Below are 19,204 nucleotides of genomic sequence, written 5' to 3'. Positions count from 1 at the left end.
TGGAGTCCCGTGTACGTGCTGCGGTATATGAGGCGCTGCTGGCCCTATGCCCCCTCAGTTCCCACTTTCCGCTCGTTATGGTTGCTGAAACTGCCTTTGCTTGCATCGCAAGTGCTTCATTCTCCATTGTTTGAACTGTTTTCATCGTTGTTTGTGTTAGATAAGTAACTTTTAATAGTGGTAGGTAGTTACTTAGGGTAGTCCTGGCTGGGACTTAGCCGAGACCGGGGTATGCCCCAGTCACCAGGCTTCAAACTGTGTGCCTCCTGTGGGAAGGCTTTCCCACTCAGCGGCATCCACAACAGCTGCCTGAAGTGCTTTGGGGAAGCCGATCACAAGGAGAAGTGCAAGATCTGCAAGGCTTTCAAACCCAGGACTCAGAAGGACAGAGAAATCCGTTTGAAAGCCTTGCTCATGAAGGCAGTGCTTCATCCGGCCTCTGAGCCGACCCGCTCCGTCTTGGTACTGAGCGTGGGGTTGGTACAGAGTGCACTGTCTGCACCGGCCACGACTCGGCACCGTGCATCATCTCCGGTACTGAAGAAGTGGAAGCAGCGCTCGGAACGTGGTCACTCCCCTGCACCATCCAAGCAGGGGGGTCGAGCACTGAACCACGCCTGGGCCAGACCATGGAGACCCACTAGCTGGAGCCAACATCTCCATCAGGGAGCCACCCCGAACTTCTGGAAGGGGAGGAGCCCCTCTGCACCTCCTGGCGCCATTGACACCGGAGGCCTTTCAGGTGACAAGAGCCTTGTTGGTCTTGTCTATACCGCCTCCGCCCCAGCCTCCACCAAGAGGAAGGGGCTGGTGTGGCAGGGGAATCCCACATTAGGACCCTCTGAATGGCTCAGGAGATCCCCGGTACAGGGAGGAAAATCTCCGGCTGGCTGGTCACCTAGAGTGACCTGGGGGGGGAGCGGAGGTAGTCGCAAAAAGCGCCAGAGCCCCAGGCGCAGGTAGCTGCCGGATGGCTTCAAGGGCAGTGGCCACCCCAATTGCCATATTAGGGCCCCTGGGGGTTCCCGGTGGGACTGGGACCACAGTCCATCAAGTCCTCGGGTGTGCAGTCAGTGCCACCGGTACCGGGGAAGGTCCACCACTTGCCCTCGGAGGACGATTTGGACCCACAGGAAGGGACTGTTGTGGGGACTGCTCGTCAGTGGAAAGGGGTGCCGCCCCCCTATGTGTCCCTCCAATCCTCCTCCTCACCAGACGAAGCAGTCTCCCAGGGTCACTCAGCACCCCTGGATAATTTCAGAGCTCAACAGGAGCCGCTTAAGCGGATGCCCTATAACTTGGGGTTGGGGCTGGAGGTGGAGGAGCTAAAGGGGGCATCGGACAGCCTTTTTAATGTCCTAGAAGCGGCTGCCCCAGCTCAAGTAGCCCTCCCATCCATGAAGGGTTACTCAAAATAGTGAAGGCCTTGTGGCAAACTCCCTCCTCAGTAGCCGCAACATCTAAAGGGGCCAAGAAGAAATATTACATCCCAGCCAAAGGTCTGACTACCTGTTCACCCACCCCTCCCCTGGGACTCTGGACAGGTATAATTTTAACCTTTGGGACTCGCTGAGTCGCTTTGCTGATGCTCTGCCCCAGAACCAGGCTCTGGATTTTAGTACTATTGTGGAAGAGGGTATCACAGTGGCAGTGCTCCAGGTGTCCTCGAATGTGCGTGACTCAGCGGGCAGAGCCATAGCCTCCGCCATCTGCATGTGCAGATGCTTGTGGCACCAATCCTCCGGGCTGTCCGAAGAGGTCCAGCAGTCCATCTAGGACCTTCCCTTTGATGGGTCAGCCTTGTTCTCAGACCAGACTGATGCTAAGTTGCATGGTCTGAAGGGCTCAAGGGCCATGCTCCACTCCCTGGGCCTTTACACATTGCAGTCCTCTAGGCGTCAGTCACGTCCCAAGGCACAGCAGCAACAGAGGTATCAACCTCTGCCGTTCACGAACTATAGACAACAGGATAGAAATAGGAGGTCTAGGAGACGAAATCCACGCCCAAGTTCCTCCTCAGCCCCTCTGCAGGGGTCATCTAGATGGTCGGACAATCAAAGGAGGCACTTTTCATGGTGTGCCCGAGGACAGCGCCCCAGCCTGTTTCCTGAATCCTTCCTGCCCCTTTTTAAACCACCTAGCTCCCTTCAGATCCTAGTGGGCCAAAATTACTTCAGACCACTGGGTCCTTGGCATAGTTTCAGCAGGCTAAGCCCTCCAGTTTTTCTTAGCCCCCCTCATGCCTCCCCCCTCAACAAGCCTCCCCCTCCGTCCCTCTTCAAAGACCCCTCTCATGAGCAACTCATTCAAGAGGTGGAAACCCTCCTCAGCCTGGGGGCAGTGGAAAAGGTCCCTCAGGGCACGGTGGGAAGAGGGTTTTACTTGAGGTACTTCCTCATTCCCAAAGCAAAAGGGAGTCTAAGGCCCATATTAGATCTGCGTTATCTCAACGAATATCTCAAGAGACTCAAGTTTCACATGGTCTCCCTAGCTTCCATAATCCATTTTCTGGATCCAAGAGACTGGTGTTCTGCCCTCGATCTCAAGGACGCATATTTTCACATATCTACCCTCCCCAGCCACAGACGCTTTCTTTGCTTCATGGTGGCCGGCTCCCACTACCAATTTACAGTGTTACCCTTTGGCCTTTCCTCGGCCCCAAGGGTGTTTATCAAATGCATGGTGGTGGTGGCTGCGCACCTGAGGCAAAAAGGGGTACAAATTTTCCCCTACCTGTACAATTGGCTAATCAGGGGCAGGTCCAGGTCCCAAGTTCAGAACAGTGTGAGCCTGACATGTGTCGCTTGCTGCCGGCTGGGCCTGCTGATAAATGATCAAAAGTCCACGTTAAATCCAGTGCAGCACATTGAGTTCATCTGCGAGATCCTGGACGCTTCCCAAGCCAGAGCCTTCCTGCCCTAGCCGTGCTTCGAGGCAATGTCCTCCATTATTGCCCACCTGCACTAATGACCTATGACAACAGCCAGGCATTGTCTACAGCTGTTAGGACACATGGCAGCCTGCACCTATGTGGTGAGGCTGCCTCGCCTGAAGCTGACTGTTTCAAGCATGGCTGGCCTCGGTGTATATTCCAAGCAGGCACCTTCTGGATCGGGTGGTCACAGCCCCCCACATGTCCTTGCCTCTCTAGACTGGTGGAGGACCCCTCAGGCAGTGTAAAAAGGCATTCCGTTCAAGGAGTTAATTCCCTTGGTTACCCTGATATCGGACGCCTCAGACATAGGGTGGGGTGCCCATATCAGCGCCGACCTCGGCACATGGGATCTGGTGAAAGGAAGAGAGGCGCCTGCACATCAATGTGAAAGAACTGGGGGCCATTCGCCTGGAATGCAGAGTGTTCCTCTGCTTTATTGTGGGCTGGATGGTACAGGTGCTGATAGATAATACAGCGACCATGTACTACAACAACAAGCAGGGGGGAGCCCGTTCCTCAGCCCTTTGCGGGGAAGCTATCCATCTGTGGGATTTTGCGGTAAAACAAAAACAGCAGGTCTTTCTTACTCCATCATGATTGGTCACTACACGCAGAGGTGTCATGTATGATCTTCCAGAGTTGGGCTCTCCCCTAGTGGACCTGTTCGCATCGGCATGGAACAAGACGTGCCCACAGTTCTGCTCTCTCCGTGGCCGAGAGGCCAGATGGATATCCGATGCTTTCCTCCTACAATGGTCAGGGAGCTTCATGTATGCGATCCTGCCCATCTCCCTCCTGCTCAGAGTCCTGCTAAAGATCAAGAGGGACAAAGTGAACATTATCTTGATTGCTCCAGCCTGACTGTGCCAGCATTGGTTCAGCATGCTGCTGGACCTCTTGATTGCCCCTCCTTTGGAGCTCCCGAGACGGCACAATCTTCTGTCCCAGGATCACGGTCACCTGTTGCACCTGGACCTGGATTCCCTGCACCTCATGGCGTGGAGGCTCTGTGGCTGACCGAGGACAAGAGAGCCTGCTTGGCTCACGACCAACAAGTCCTGCTGGTAGCAGAAAGCCTTCTACGCAGGTCGTGTATCTGGCTAAGTGGAGATGGTTTACCTGCTGGGTGGAGTCCCAGGGTATCCCGCCTAGCCTCTCACCAATACAGGCGATCCTGGAGTACTTGCTATAGCCAAAGCTCCAGGGACTGGCTGTGGCCTCCCTTAAGGTCCACCTAGCAGCTATATCAGTCTTCCATCAGAAGATGGAGGGGAGATCACTTTTTTTTCCCACCTGATGTTTAGGTTCCTGAAGAGGATGGAGAGACTCTAGCCACATGTCCGTCACCCGATGCCTCCCTGGGATCTCAACCTGGTCCACTCATGGGGCCCCTCTTTGAACCCCATGGCTTCATGCCCTCTGCTCCTGCTTTCCTGGAAGGTAGTCTTCCTGTTGGCCATTACCTCCTCAAGGAGGGTCTCCGAGATTAGGGCGCTGACCTCAAAGCCCCCCTACACTGTATTCTATAAAGATAAGGTTCAGTTGAGCCGCACCTGGCCTTCCTGCCCAAGGTGGTGTCCCAATTTCATTATAACCAAGATATTTTTCTCCGTGTTTTTTACCAAACATCACGGTTTGGAGGTGGAGAGAAGGTGGCACTCACTGGACGTAAGACGGTCCCTGGCTTTCTACATCGAGCACACAAAACCGTACTGGAGATTGATGCAGCTCTTCGTCATGGTGGCTGACCAGATGAAAGGTTCACCCGTCTCCACCCAGTGCATCTCCTCGTGGATAACTTCCTGCATCAAGTTCTTCTGTGAGCAGACGAAGGTGCTGCTTCCGGGAACCATCACAGCGCACTCAACCAGAGCTCAAGCCTCGTCTACAGCCTTCCTAGCGAGAGTGCCCATGCAGGACATCTGCAGAACTGCCACCTGGTCTTCAGTACATACCTTCACGTCCCACTACGTCATTGTCCAGCAGGCGTGGGAAGATGCGGGCTTTGGCAGAGCGGGGCTGCGGGCAGCTCATTGGTAACTGTAACCCACTTCCAAGGTATTGCTTGCTAGTCACCTATAATGGAATGGACAGGAGCAAGCACTCGAAAAAGAAAACAGCGTTACTTATCAGTAACTGCGGTTCTTCGGGATGTGTTGCTCACGTCCATTCCATGACCCATCGCCCGTCCCTGCTGCTGGAGTTGGCAGAAAGAAGGGACTGAGGGAGCGTAGGGCCAGCAGCACTTCATATACCGCGGCATGTGCGCAGGACTTCAGGGGGCACCGGAACCCGGCCCTACGGGATCTGCTAAGGGGAAAAAAGTTCCGATAACCGTGCACGGAGGCATGCACACACCTATAATGGAATGGACATGAGCAACACATCTTGAAGAACAGCAGTTACTGGTAAGTAATCCTGTTTCTGTTTCACATTTAGACCTGGTTTAGACTGCGGTGGCCATTGATTGGAGATATGCAAGCTACATATGGTGTATCTCCTGTTGACTTACTAAAGTTCCCTTATCACGGCGTCGCCACTGTGCTGCGTCGATGGGAAACGCCCTCCCACACTCTTTTCGGTGTGGGTGGACTTACTGTGTCGGCCAGAGAGCACTTCTGGGATCGATTGTGTGGGTCTCCACTGCCCACTCAGTCAATCCCACTGCATCGATCCATGCATCAGCCCCTGCAGTGTAGACATACCTTTAATGTGGTTATTTTGGGGATTTCAAAAGTCTGCTTAAATTTGTTTGTATGCTGTAGCAGAGCATTTAGATCTCCACCATATAATGGTATCTGTGAAAGTAGATGTTTTTCATACAGTAATACAGAGAGAACTAAGTATTTGCAAGTTTTTAGCAAGTACAATGATGCGTATGGAAATGAGTTAGTCATTGTTAATACATTGGCTCTGTAGCATGTGATGTCATAATCCCATTACCCAACAATGAGCTGTCTGTTATTATTTTGAAATCAGTCTTTAACTTTTTTTAAAGCTGTATTTTTCCTCTTGTGTTTTTAAGAAACACACTAGCAGGCTGTCAAAATGCATGAGAGTAGTGGAACTTATTCTGTTTTTACAGGCATTTAATGTTTTATTCTCTTTAGTTAGCTGTGCTTAGCTATGAGAGCCTGATCATTTTGTTTTGTTTTACTGGCTATGTAGTTGTTTGGCTGAGAGAGGAATGAAATTGCTTGGGACTGGTGCTTGGAGAAGAGGTGACAGATCATTCTGGTTGCTGTGTCTTGGTGTATTTCGGGTGCTGAGTCTTCATGTCTCCCAAGCCAATGCCTTTTGGATTGCTCATCTGAACATATCATTTCAATTAGGGAACAAGACTGTATGGGAGCTGGCTGACAATGGAGTATTTGGAAAAAACTCCCCATTAAAGAAGGTGTCTGGGTTGGTGGTGCCACCAGAGGGACCGAACCAAGTTGCTTGCAGCCCCTTAACAAACTTCAGCAAGCCAGTAAACTCTGAGACATGGATAGCCCTCATTATGAGGGGACACTGTACCTTCACAAAGAAAATAAATTTGGCAGCACAGATGGGAGCAGTTGGTGTGATTATGTATAACCATCCAGGCACAGGTAATGGAGTATTTCCTATGATTTACCTCGGTTCAGAAGATATTGTTGCAATTATGATTGGCAATCTGAAAGGCATGGACATTTTACACTTGATACAGAATGGCATCCAAGTAATAATAGCAATTGAAGTAGGGAAACACTACGGCTCCTGGATGAATCATTATTTGGGGTCCCTTTTCGTCTGCACATTGGTCACGGTGGCCTATTTTACCTTTTACTGTGCTGGAAAACTAAGAATAGCAAGAACTCAGATCCGAAGATGCCAACAATTAACAGATGTCAAGAAAGCTATTAATCAACTTGAGCTTCGCATATTAAAAGAGGGTGACAAGGAAGCCGATACAGCTGGAGAGAGCTGTGTAGTGTGTCTAGAAGTGTATAAGCCCAAAGACGTAGTGCGCATTTTAAGGTGCAGCCATCTTTTCCATCGGAAGTGCATTGACCCCTGGCTGCTGAAGCACAGCACATGCCCAGTGTGCAAATGTGACATTCTCAGAGCTGAGGAAACTGAGCTGTCTGTCAAAAGTGAAGCAGAGTCTTCACAAGCTGTAATGCCAGATGAGGATCTTAACACCACTTCAGTTAATGAAGAGGGCAATCGAAATGAACATGTATTGGTACACGGCATTGAGAGACCATCTGTGGCTGAATAACTTTCTCCTTCTTCACAGATTGATAATTAAACCATTTCTCTGAGCCTTCACGTTGCTTCACCTTGAACACCTAGTTTGTAAATTTAACTTTATATTCTTGAAATAAATTCCTAAACTCTGTCACAGCATAAATTTTGAACTTTTTTTGCTAATTTCAGTAATTCTCTGAAATGTAGAACGGATGAACATGAATGAACTTGGCAAGGATTTATATGATGATGAGTACATTTTTATTTAACACTTTTTTTTAAACTTAAATGTCACAGTTTACACTTTCCATATAAAAATAGTTTGGAAAACTTTGTCCTGAAAAAGAATTAAATTGGCTCTGTAACTTATTATATATGAAAAATTTTAGACTTGACTTTACTGTATTGAATAAAATGTATCTCTGTGTTCTTGTGCAGCAGCCTTGTGTGGCAAAGATATACATCTTTGCATTTTAATATATGGATATCACATTATTTTAGTTTACATCTTCCTGGCTAAGCAAAACAGATTATTTTAAAATCAGTTTGTTTGTTTGTTTGTTTTTTTACATCTACTACTTTGCTTTCAATTGTATTTCCTATTCGCAGTCTTTTTTTCTGTGAGGGCACTGTTCAGATGACATGGGGGGCAAAAGACAGGAGAAGCAGTGAGACGCTATATGAGGAGAGTTATAGTTTCTGCTGAGAGTCTGCCTAGGCTTAGGGAACACGTCTCTTTCTCTCCCCTACTCCTCACTCTTATCCTTTAAAGACTCAGGAGAGAGAGAGAAACTATGATTGATACTGATTGACTTACTACATATACAAATAGTGTACACAGCTGATCTACCAGTGTACTAATAAAATATGTTGTTTCCTTGTCCTCCCTTCTCTGCTCACGTGTTTGTGTCCCCATCCATTACATCTTTTCTTGTCTCTTGGAATAGATTGTAAGCTCTTTGGGGCATCAACTGTCATTTCTCATGCTTGTACAGTGCCTACTAGCACAACAGACCCATGAAGCCCTCACATAGTTGAGATCTCTAGGTGCTACCACAGTACAAAGAATAAATAATGAAAATTATGCTGCCACCTTGACCATTTCTTTTAAAGACTACAGGAGAATTAGAGGAAGGAGCCTTTAATTTCCCATCTTCTTTCATTGTCTTTTCTGTGTGGCTACAGCACTAGCATAATATACTTACTGCCAGCTGTGGCTGCATGGTCCCTCTCTCACCTGCTCTTCTCACCTAGACACATGTGTTGGGGGAAAAGGACAAGCAGCCTCATGAGAAAATAAGAATCACCATACTGGAGGAGACCAGAGGTCCATCTAGTCCGGTATTCTTTCTCTGACAGTGGCCAGGACCAGATCTCCAGAGGAAGGTGTAAGGATGCTGCATTTGGCAAATGTGGGGTAAGATAGCCTCCCCATTAAATCTCATCCAATATCTAAATTGAGATTGGTTTAAACCAAGAAGCATGAGGTTAATATCCTTTTCAAAATGTTCTTACTAACTATAACGGGATCTTCTTTCCCCATATAAATGTATTATCTCTTTTTCAATCTTGCTAAATTCTTGGGCTCAGTGATTTGTTGTGAGAATGACTAAGAAGTCTAATTGCACATTATGTGAAAAAGCCATTCTTTTTATTGGTTTTGAGTTTGCCACCTTTTAATTTCATTAAATTTTGTCTTGTATTATGAGACAGGGAAAGCAGACATTCCCAATCTACCTTCTCTACATCTTTCATTCTTTTCTTTTATCATATCCCCTCTTATTTGTCTCCTTTCTATGGAAAACAATCCCAGTCTTTTTTCCATGCCTCAATCATTCAAACCAAAACTGAAGGCAGCTGCTGGAAATAGAAAATAGGACCTTTCTGAAACAACCCAACAAAAACCATAAATAAGGGAAAAAATTAACATCAGCTGAATGGCAGACGGTCTAATCTTACATAATTGAACAAGATGCTTAAAGCCTAAAATAATATCAAAGATAGTTAAGGTAACACAAACAACAAAAGTTTGTTTGCACCGGCCTATAGTAATGAGAGAGTGGTTCTAGCGTGGATTGTAAGTTCACTTTCTCAAACTTTATTGCAGATTTTTTTTAACCTGTGAATAACAATGAGTTTGTAAAACACATGGGACCAATTTAAATTTTGGCATAAGTAGGTGCAGCACCAATTGCCAGGACTGAATCTGGTTAATTAGGTGAATTGGCTCACTAAGTGGATTTGAGTAAGAGGGACCAAAGGGCACGTTTTAAGTCACAAATGTAGCAGTATTACAATATATTAGCTATAATACTTTAGTAATACCCTGATCTGAGGAAACTTGCAAAAACTGGTATTTTGTAGGTATTTATCATTGTAGATATTTATCATTAGTTGAGGTGAGATCTACAGAAGCATGCTGGAGGGAGGCCATAATAATACAAAATTGCAGCAGTGAACATTTTTTTTTTTTTAAACTGAAAAGAAAACTTACTGAAAAGTTTACATGATGCTGTAGTCAAATAGGTTTTCATACCTTACAAACTGGTTAAATGATTGAAATTACAGTTGCTGAAATTGAGATCATGTAAATTCAATTGTTTATTAAATTAGCTTTCTAATCTTTCCAGTAGAGAAAAGGATACTTTGTCATCCAAATCTCTTAATGTGCATGCACAGCGATGTGCACTCAGTTGAATTCAGTATTATAGTTAGTGAATATTACTAATGTTTTCAGTTTTGAGTGGCAAATCCTAGGTCCAGTTAAAAAAAAAAAAAAAAAAACCACACAAAAACACTTGTTTGGGTATGTATGTTACATTTTTCAATGTTCAATGTTCTTAGTCCATAGGGATGTTAATTAAAAGATAAATGTCTTGCACAGCTCCATTCTTGTAAGCTGTTTACTCATTATTCCATTATTTTTTTAACTATAAAGTGAATTATTATTCACTTATTATTATTATTATTTATTATTGAAGGAGCAAATGTAATAATTTGATCTGGTGGCATAAAAATACAGTGAAGTGTTGCAAGCCTAGCTTAGCAGCAAGCTTAATACAGTTTCTGTTCAATGATTAAGCTAAAGAAAACCTTTTTAAAGTAAATTATTTCAATAAGTCAAATAAAAATGGTAATATAATAACTATAACAGAAGATGCACTTCTGGTCATTTTTACTATAGTTTGGTTAAGCCCATGCTTCTGCCCATGTCATTTAGTGAAGATGATATGAAAAGGAGTATTGTATCAAAAGAAGGTTATTGTCTAGCTTGTGGAGTCTTTTTCAGGGAATCTTTTCCAGGGTTGAGAGTGGTGATCCATTTAAATGCTTATATAATTAGATGATTTATGGATTGTAGCAAAGTCAGTCTGTCCTGATTCCATCGTATGTGCCAGCCACTCTAATCTCCCTGGCATCAGGTCCTTTGGCACCAGCAGTCATGTAGGGTTTTGACCTCTGTGAATGAGGTCTCTGTTTAGGTCTCCACTGTCCCACTGACTTCAGTGCTACTGATGTTAGCAACAGTGGAATGGGGCTTGGAGAGAACAAACATATATTAATGGATTAATTTAAGTGGAAAATGGAAACCTCACTGGGAGTGCTTTACTGATGTACTATGTCGGCAAAGCACTCCTAGTGTGGACACAGCTACACCAGCAAAGCTGTACCAATATAGTAAAACTGCTCTCTATGAGCAATTTAGGGTGGGGACAAAGGATCAGTTTATTTCTATAGAACACTGCACAAGGTGGGTCAGCCATTAGCCTTTTAATATCCCTTCTATCTGCTCAAGTTGGGTCATAGAAGTTTCTTATGAAAATTTTCCAGCGCCAAAAAAAAAAAAGTTCACCTTATTTGTGCTACCTTTTTTATTCAGTCAGCATATAGGCTGCCAGACTGAGGTACCCCTGAGGCTAGGTTACATAGTTTAGCTATTCAGAGGCCTTAAGTTACTATCTAATTAGGACTAAGCCTAGATTCAAATAAAAAAACAGGAGGGGGAAAAAATCTTTGTGAACGTACTACCGAACTCTTACTTTAAACCAGAGCACTAATTATCTAAACGAACAACCTGACTCAGGGAGAGGATTGGGTTCTGTGTATGCCGTAGCCATCAGGAATGGAAGTGAAGGAATGGGGGTGATATACTTCACTGGAGTGCTTATAACAATGACTGTGAAAATGGGTGCTGGCAAGAAAGTGTATGCAATGAGATCTAACATGTACAACTTGTACTGATGAGGCAGTCTGTAAAATATGACCATGGGAGAGCAGAAGTTTAGCCAGAGAGGCTTCTGGAAAAGTGCCTTGTGTACTGTTGAATGGTGGTAGGTGGAGTAATGGAACCATTACAGCTGCAACGTTCATCCTGTCTGACTTCACTGCCAGCACAACATCCTTCATACAATGGTGTTTACTATAAACTTTCATGAAACCTTTTTTTTAAGCAAGGAAATTCAGGCATAAAACTTAATAGGAGCTTTAAGTTTCAGGAGAAAAATCTGAACAAACACAATAGAAAGCAAGGAGTTTTGCACTTAAAGTGAAATGAACCATATGCCTTTAGTACAAGGAACAAGAAGACACTTCTTAATGTGCTTTTTAATGCATCTCGTTGTGTCATATTTGTAGCACATATGCTATATTCCACTCTTAACTGTGAAATTCCCTTCCTTTAGGGTTTTCTTTCTCAAACATACTGTTTTGTAAATGTAGCCTTTATGCATGAATGTTCATAGATCTTTATTTATTTTTATCTTAAGACAGTTTTCTCCAAAATATGTGATAAGCTGTTTATATTAAGGATGTTGTGATTTATTTACTTTCAATGGCGTCTATAGGGAAATTATCATTCATTAAGAGTCTATGCCAAGGCTGTATAGATGCGTTAGAGAAGTCAGATCAGATCCTTCTCAGTAGATATGTATGAGCTTTCCATGGTATGCAAATTGTACCCTGAAGTTTCATGTCTGTGCAAAAATCTTCGTAACCCACTTAATATATCATGTATTCATTGAATTAAATACCGTGAAATATTTTGTGTTTTAATATGAGAACCACAAAAGGTAATTTTAGAGGATAGGGGGGTTGGTGCATCTTCCTTGGCCCATTAGATTTTCATGCAATTAGCATTTCAGAAATTGATATATTCTTTTGTAGTACATAAGCACATTTAACTTGGTTTAATTTGAATGAAAAAAAATAATTTTGAGCTTAACTATAGCCATAGTGCTTTATAAAGTGTAGTGATGTTGACATGCTCCAAAGCAGATTTTTTTTAAACATACTACTTTTAAAATGCACTCTGTTGCTGAAAACTGATTGAAAAACAGTGTGGTGTTTTTTTTGTTTTTGTTTTTGTTTTGTTTTTACCATTGAATTGTGAAGGGCTTCTTTTTTGGTTTGGTTTTTAACCTTACCACAAATTATTTGCTTTCTCACCCAAGGTGAACATGACAAAATCTTGTTGAATGATGCTGCAGGCACCATATATTGCACTATCGCTCCTATCTCAAGTAGATCAATGAGTGAAGGTCACAGCAGAGCAATCCAACAGTCTGCTAGAGGATCCAGGATTTACAAACAGTTCCGGAAATTTACAGATAGACAAATAGAGTGTGTTGCAGAAGCCAAGGAAAGTGCTACATGAGTGGTTGACCAGCTCCTTTATTTAACCTGAAATCATGGCCTCAAACAATATCCCAATATGTTGTGAACAGTGGAGGATTGTCACCTTTGTCTAGTCAAAGGTTTATCTTGGATCTATTGAGTGGGAGAGCTCTGGGCTCTATGGAAGACATCAAAGCTAGATTAAAGGGGAGGGATGTTTGCTTTTCCTTGTGCAATTGCTCTTTTCTCCTCCAGACTGTAAGAGACATCTGATAATAAATTTCCAAGGTGCTTTATAACCTGAAAGCCTTCACCTTCATAATATACCTTTGAGGTAGCTAAGTAGTAATATCCCCCTTTTCAGATGGAGCAATTGGAAGCTAGAAGCTAATGGCCTGATTTACAGAGGTGCTGAGTATCTGCAAATTCTACTGAAGTCAGTGGGAGGTGCAGGTACACAGTACGTTTTGAAAATCACATGCCATGTGTCTTGCCCAAGGTACGACAGAATGTAAGTATCAAAACCAGGATTAGAATTCAGATCTCCTGACTTCAGTTCTGTGCTTAGTCTAGTATATCAGTGATCTTAGGCAAATCACTTATATTTTCATTGTCTCAAAGTGACTTGGTGTCACAGATCTGGTCAGGCTCCCTGCTGCCAGAGGCTCACCAGATTGCTGGGAGGGGACTCAGCCACTGGATCCCATGTATTTTAGGGTTCTGGAGTCTGAATGGGGCCCGGGCTGTCCACGTTTTGTGGACCCAAGGCGTATTTTCAGGGTGCAGGCTCTCTGTCTAGCACCTCTCCTCAGAGCTGTAACTTTGTGGCCGAACTGCCTAGCCCTTGGGCGCAGTGCCAGACTCTCAGAATTCCCCTATACTTCAAACATACCCTCGTCCAGATCACCACCCAAACCTTTTGGTTTACCTCTTCAAGGTGCCACATGGTACAAACGTAAAACACGGACACTGCACGGAATTCTAACACATTATTGCTCTTCACTTAATCAAGGAGGACACACACAAATCTATACAAAAGTAATAAAACCTACACACATTTTCCTCTTCAGTTTCCTCACCATTGCAAAGTGTTCTTTGGACTGGGGTCTGGGTCCTCTTTGGGATGGAGGATCTTTCCCCTGTAGCTACATGACCTCTGTTCCGACACATGGAGCCTCCCTTCCCAGGTCAGTGTGCTTCCTCTAACATTGGCCAGTCCATCCCCTTCCCTGCTCCAGCTCCTCAAACTTCCTGTGTGTTTTCCTATGAGTCTCCCCTCTGAGAGTCCTTTTATAACCTTTTGCTTTGGTCACCTATCTCTTTGTCCTGTCCTGGTAACATTCCACTGCTTTCCATTCCCCCTTCCCTTCCAGCAGCAAGACAGAGTATCTTCTCCAAAGCCAAGCAACCCCATTGTCTCAAGGTATTTCACCTTGAATAGATGATTGAGTTCTAATTTTATTCCCTTCTTGCCCTCCCCCTGCCTTGTCCCTGGTTTGGCAGAGACGTAACACAACACTGCCTACTCATGGTGGATACACATTGACAAAGGGGCGTTCATGATACAGCAATTTTCATAATAACTTCATAATATTAACCAGGATTTACAAGATGTAAAGACAGATTCTCTCCAAATCATCATGCATAGATAGGTAATTAGACTTGAGACTGGGAGTCAGGAAATCTGGGTTCTAATTCTGGTTGGGAGACTGACTTGCTGCGTGACTTTAGACAAGTCACTTAACTTCTCTAGTCACCAATTTCCTAGCTGTAAAATGTGGGTAATAATACTGCTACTTCTTTTGACCCAAGCAGTTGTCCAGTGTTTGGAGTCTTGTGAGTTGTTGAGGAGAAATTGATATTGAGAAGAAATATCTCATGTATTCTTTGAGATAATCTTGTTTGTTTATAAGAATGTACAGAGTCCTGTTTTCCTGAACACAGTAGAAATCAAACAGGAGATGGATTCCTTGCTCAATATTCCAAGCCTCTTTTTCCAGGCAACGGCCTATCCAAAAAACACATGCGCTCTCTTTCTCACATGCTTTGCTGGCTTTTGTTCGCTTTCTCTCCTGCTTCTGTGATGTTTCTGCTACGTCTCTCTGGGTATGTCTACACTGATGGTGGCAAAGTCGCCGCCGTGAGATTGACCTATCTGGATCGACTGAGCGGTCAGTGAAGACCCGCTCAGTTGATCCAGAAGTTGATGCAGTTAAACCACCCCCTCAAGTGGAGCAGCACTGTGTCGACGGGAATGCAATTCCTGTCAGTGCAGTGCAGTGAAGAAGCCATGCAGAAGGGAAGCACAGCCGCTGAATTGCTGGGTAAGTGTAGACCAGGGCTCTGTCTCTCACACAGCTGCATCAAACAATACCCAGCAACACTTCTACACCCAAATAGCTCAGTTTCTGACCTGTCTTGCATGTTGCTTGTGGTTTGTGCAGAGGCTGCTTTTGTTTTGTCTATCGTACTCCAAAAGGAGCTTAATTGCTCCTCACATTTATTCTGAATGAGGGGTAGCTATTGCGCCCAGCAGCTTCAGTGAAGTTTCACCCTACACCCAGCATAAGGGACATTGTGAGGCATTATTAAATACACTGTAATACTTTGCAAATGTTAATAGTATGCATAATTAAGGCTACTCAATGGCAGAAATGAAAATACAGTTTGAAAGTTCCTGGTTCATTCACTAGACAGTGACGCCTCCTAGAAACAGCAGACGTGAGACATTGAGAATTCGCAAGTCAATATTTGAGCAAAAAGGTGCTCTTTGCTTTTTCACATGCTTCAGAAAATGTCATCTCAAATATCACAATAAAACAAAACATTGGGGGCATGAAATCGTATGGAACAACATGGTGACATTTTTTTTTTCTATTTCTTCTTCTTCTTGTATTCCTAGGGGCTCTATTGAGTTAGTTGCTGTGAAAACAAAGAAGGGGACAGTCCGTGCTCCAAAAGGCTTAGGGTCTAAGTAGACAAGACAGGCAAAGAAGGGGAGAAGAGTGTGATGATCTACATATGACCATCTCCAACTTTTTTCACTAAATGCACTCAGCTATATTGGAAGTAGACAGTGATGTGAAACCTTTGATAAGATTGATTAATTTTATGTCACTAGTCCATCTGTGTCTGAATCTATTTTGTAAGGCCTGCATGCTAGTGTGGTGGAAGACCTATTGTTGTGACACAGAATACAAAAGAAAGTGGGGCACAAGACGTGAGCCCATCTTAGTTTCTTAAATCATTACTTTACTACTTCATTTTCACTGATAATGTGATAAGGAATAAATTACAAAGTTTTAATTGCAAAGCATTATAACAAGAGAACAACAGAATGTACTTGCACCAATTTGTGTTAGTCAAGTTCACTGCAGCAGGGAATTTCTGACCATATGGTTCGCCTTAAAATGAATTCAAATTTTTCTTTTGAACAATGTGTTGAGGAAATTAAGCTAGTAAGTCACCTGCAACCATGCCAGCTCTTATTTTTATGCATTAGGAAACACATCTGATATACCAACATCTATAAAAGAAGTGATGAAACAGATAATGCATTTAATGAAAAATGCAGTCCTCAGGTTAGGAAAAAACCTTTCAACCCCAAGTTTGATCCTGGCTATTTTGGCTCAAGATAAAACCGTATGGGTCCTTATAACGTTTGAAAGATTGAAATAATTAAATTAATCTTATAGGGATTGCTTGAATCACTGAGCATCAGCACCTACCTAATGCATCCTCCTTGACTATTCCTCTTTCTTTTTTCACTCTTCTTCGTTGATATGTACAGTCCAACTTTTATTTTGCACATGGCATGAAGTAATGTTTTTAAGTATTGGCTAGACGCAGGCAGGAAGGAGGAAGATGGAATCTCTAATGATAACTGTGGGTATGTCTACATTTTGAGCTGGGGATGTGATTCCCAGCTCAAGGAGACGTACCCGCACTAGTTCTGATCAAGCTGGCATGCTAAAATTAGAGTGTAGTTGCAGCAACGTGAGTGGGGGGCGGGGCCAACCACCTCAAGTACATACTAGGCATCTCAGATGGGTACATACTTGGGATGACTAGTCCCTCCTGCCACTGGTGCTGCTGCTGCTTCACTCTGTTTTTAGTGTACTAGCTTGAGGTGGGAATTACAACTCCATCCTGAAGCGTAGACATACGCTGTATGTTGTTGCCATCTTTCATTTGTATTACGGTAGTGCCCACATTGTGCTAGGTGCTGTCCAAAAACACCAAAAGACAGTTTGTCCCTGAAAGAGCTTCCTGTCTAGGAAGGCAAACTATGTTCGAAAGGTGGAGGAGAGGGATACAATCAAAATGTATACATCTTTTTTTCTTAGATATCAGCTATGTCTGAATGCCTCTCTTCCTGTCTATTACAGTAATTAGTGGACAATTTCTTGTAGACGTGATGATAGAAATAAGTTTTGAAGAGAGTTTTTGGAAAGAGGTGAACCCAAGTAGCCACGCAGATCCGTTCAGGGAGGGTGTTCCATATGTGTGGAGTGGCTTAGAGGAATGTTTGAATACAGTTTATTTAAATTCTGAAGACTTACAAAATACGGCTAAAACTTCACGATTTAATGATGTGTATTTGTTTTTTGCTATTCCCTTATACTGGCTTAATATCTTTTAATATGTTGCATTTTTCGAAAGAGAATCTTGCAGTATGTCTCTGAGTTTATGCAACACTAACTCCACTGTTCTCTCTCTCTTCTGGTACTCCCAACCATCCTGTGTTAGCACTGATCATCTTATTCCCTTCAATATTGTTACTTGCCCACCTCATGATTTTCTCTGATCTTGGACTTCTTATTGATACCTGGGAAGATACTGGAACAAATTATTAAACAATCAGTTTGTAAACACGTAGAACAGGGTCCCAAACCCTGGGGATATGTGAGACATATCTGTGAGTTTGCAGGAGAAATTGTGTAATGGTGGATTTTATTTATTTTATGTATTGCATTTTCATAATAGGCTACTTAGATGAAGCTTGAAAACTCGTTGGGAATTTGTTATATAAAATACGGTAGTTAATTTACTTCAAGGTTTACCAATAAGAACACACATACACAGAGATGCTGACGTACAGAGCCTTCACAGCCAGTCACAGTACAGCATGGGTTCAATTGCCCAGCAACTCTCCAGTCTAAGTGAACTCAGAATTTAATCTGGGGTTTTTTTGGTTGTATAAATCACACTATAACTATAGCTGTACATAACAGTGAAGTATGGACAAAGGGCTAAAGAGAGATAGTGTTAAGAAGAACACACACAGTATCAGTGATGAGAAGGGTAGGGATACATGAGGAGCTGGTAGCTCTGGAAGAGGGTATGCAATAAGAAACATTTTTGGGAATGTCTGACCTAGAGGATAACAGGTTTATGAAGAATAGCCAGCATGGGTCTATGAAGGACAAATAATGCCAAACTAAGCTAATTTCCTTCTTTCACTGTGTTACTGACCTAGTGGATGGGGGTAGGGGAGCAGTAAACATGATATATCTTGATTTTTTTAGTAAGGCTTTTGACAAGTTCCAAATGACATTCTCATAAGCAACATAGCTAGGGAAATGCAGGCTAGATTAAATTACTCTACAGTGGATGAATAGCTGATTGAAAGCCTGACCTCAGTGTAATTATGAATGGTTCATTGTCAAATGGGAGGGCGTTATCTAGAGGGATCATGCAGGGGTCTGTCCTGGGTCAGGTACTAGTCAATATTTTCATTCGTGACTTGGATAACAGAGTGAAGAGTATGTTTATAAAATTGGTAGGTGACACCAAGCCAGGAGGAGTTGAAAACACTTTGGAGGATGGGATTAGAATTCAAAATGACCTTGACAAATTGGAGTATTGGTTTGCATTCAACAAGATGAAATCGAATGAGGATAAGTACAAAGTATTCCACTTAGGAAGGAAATGCTTCACAGCTACAAAATGGGAAATAACTGGCTAAGTGGTAGTACTTCGGAAAAGGATCTGTGGGTTATAGTGGAACATAAACTGAGAATGAGTCAACAGTGTGATGCAGTTGCAAAAAAGGCAAATATTCTGGGTGTATTAACAGGACTGTTGTATGTAAGACACAGGAGGTTATTGTCCTGCTCCATTTGGCAATGAAGAGGCCTCAGCTGGAGTACTGTTCCCAATTTTCGGTGCCACACTTTAGGAAAGATGTAGAGAAATTGGAGTGAGTCTAGAGTAGAGCAACACAAATGATAAAAGATTTAGAAAACTTGACCTAACAGGAAAGGTTAAAAACATGGTCATGTTTGGTCTTGAGAAAAGAAGACTGAGGAGGGACCTGATAAGTCTTCAGATACGTTAAGAGCTGTTGGTGGTTATTAGATCCCCATCACTGGAGACTTTAGATTTCCCTGGCAGCCATGGAGGGGAAAAGGAAGTCCTTGTAGATAATAGTTTTTAATT

General features: G+C 43.5%; 2 protein-coding genes across 4 annotated transcripts in view; both read left to right on the top strand.

Moving 5' to 3' along the window:
- CADPS2 (calcium dependent secretion activator 2) overlaps positions 1 to 19,204 on the top strand; it is a 501,284-nt gene that overhangs the window by 124,198 nt on the left and 357,882 nt on the right. The gene's annotated exons all lie outside the window — the stretch shown is intronic.
- Positions 6,123 to 7,297, top strand: RNF148 (ring finger protein 148). The gene has a single exon (XM_067563975.1). It carries the CDS (start codon positions 6,123 to 6,125, stop codon positions 7,179 to 7,181), a length of 1,059 nt encoding a protein of 352 aa, XP_067420076.1. The 3' UTR covers positions 7,182 to 7,297.

The sequence above is a fragment of the Emydura macquarii genome, unplaced genomic scaffold (assembly GCF_026122565.2).
Source record: "Emydura macquarii macquarii isolate MOO-44397 ecotype Brisbane River unplaced genomic scaffold, CSIRO-AGI_Emac_v2 contig_2636, whole genome shotgun sequence".
Taxonomy (NCBI): domain Eukaryota; kingdom Metazoa; phylum Chordata; order Testudines; family Chelidae; genus Emydura; species Emydura macquarii.
Note: the sequence above shows the minus strand (reverse complement) of the source record. Positions and strands in the feature narration are given on the sequence as shown.

Coding starts and splice junctions, on each gene's coding strand:
- RNF148 (XM_067563975.1), top strand. CDS start 6,123: ATGAAATTGCTTGGGACTGGTGCTTGGAGAAGAGGTGACAGATCATTC.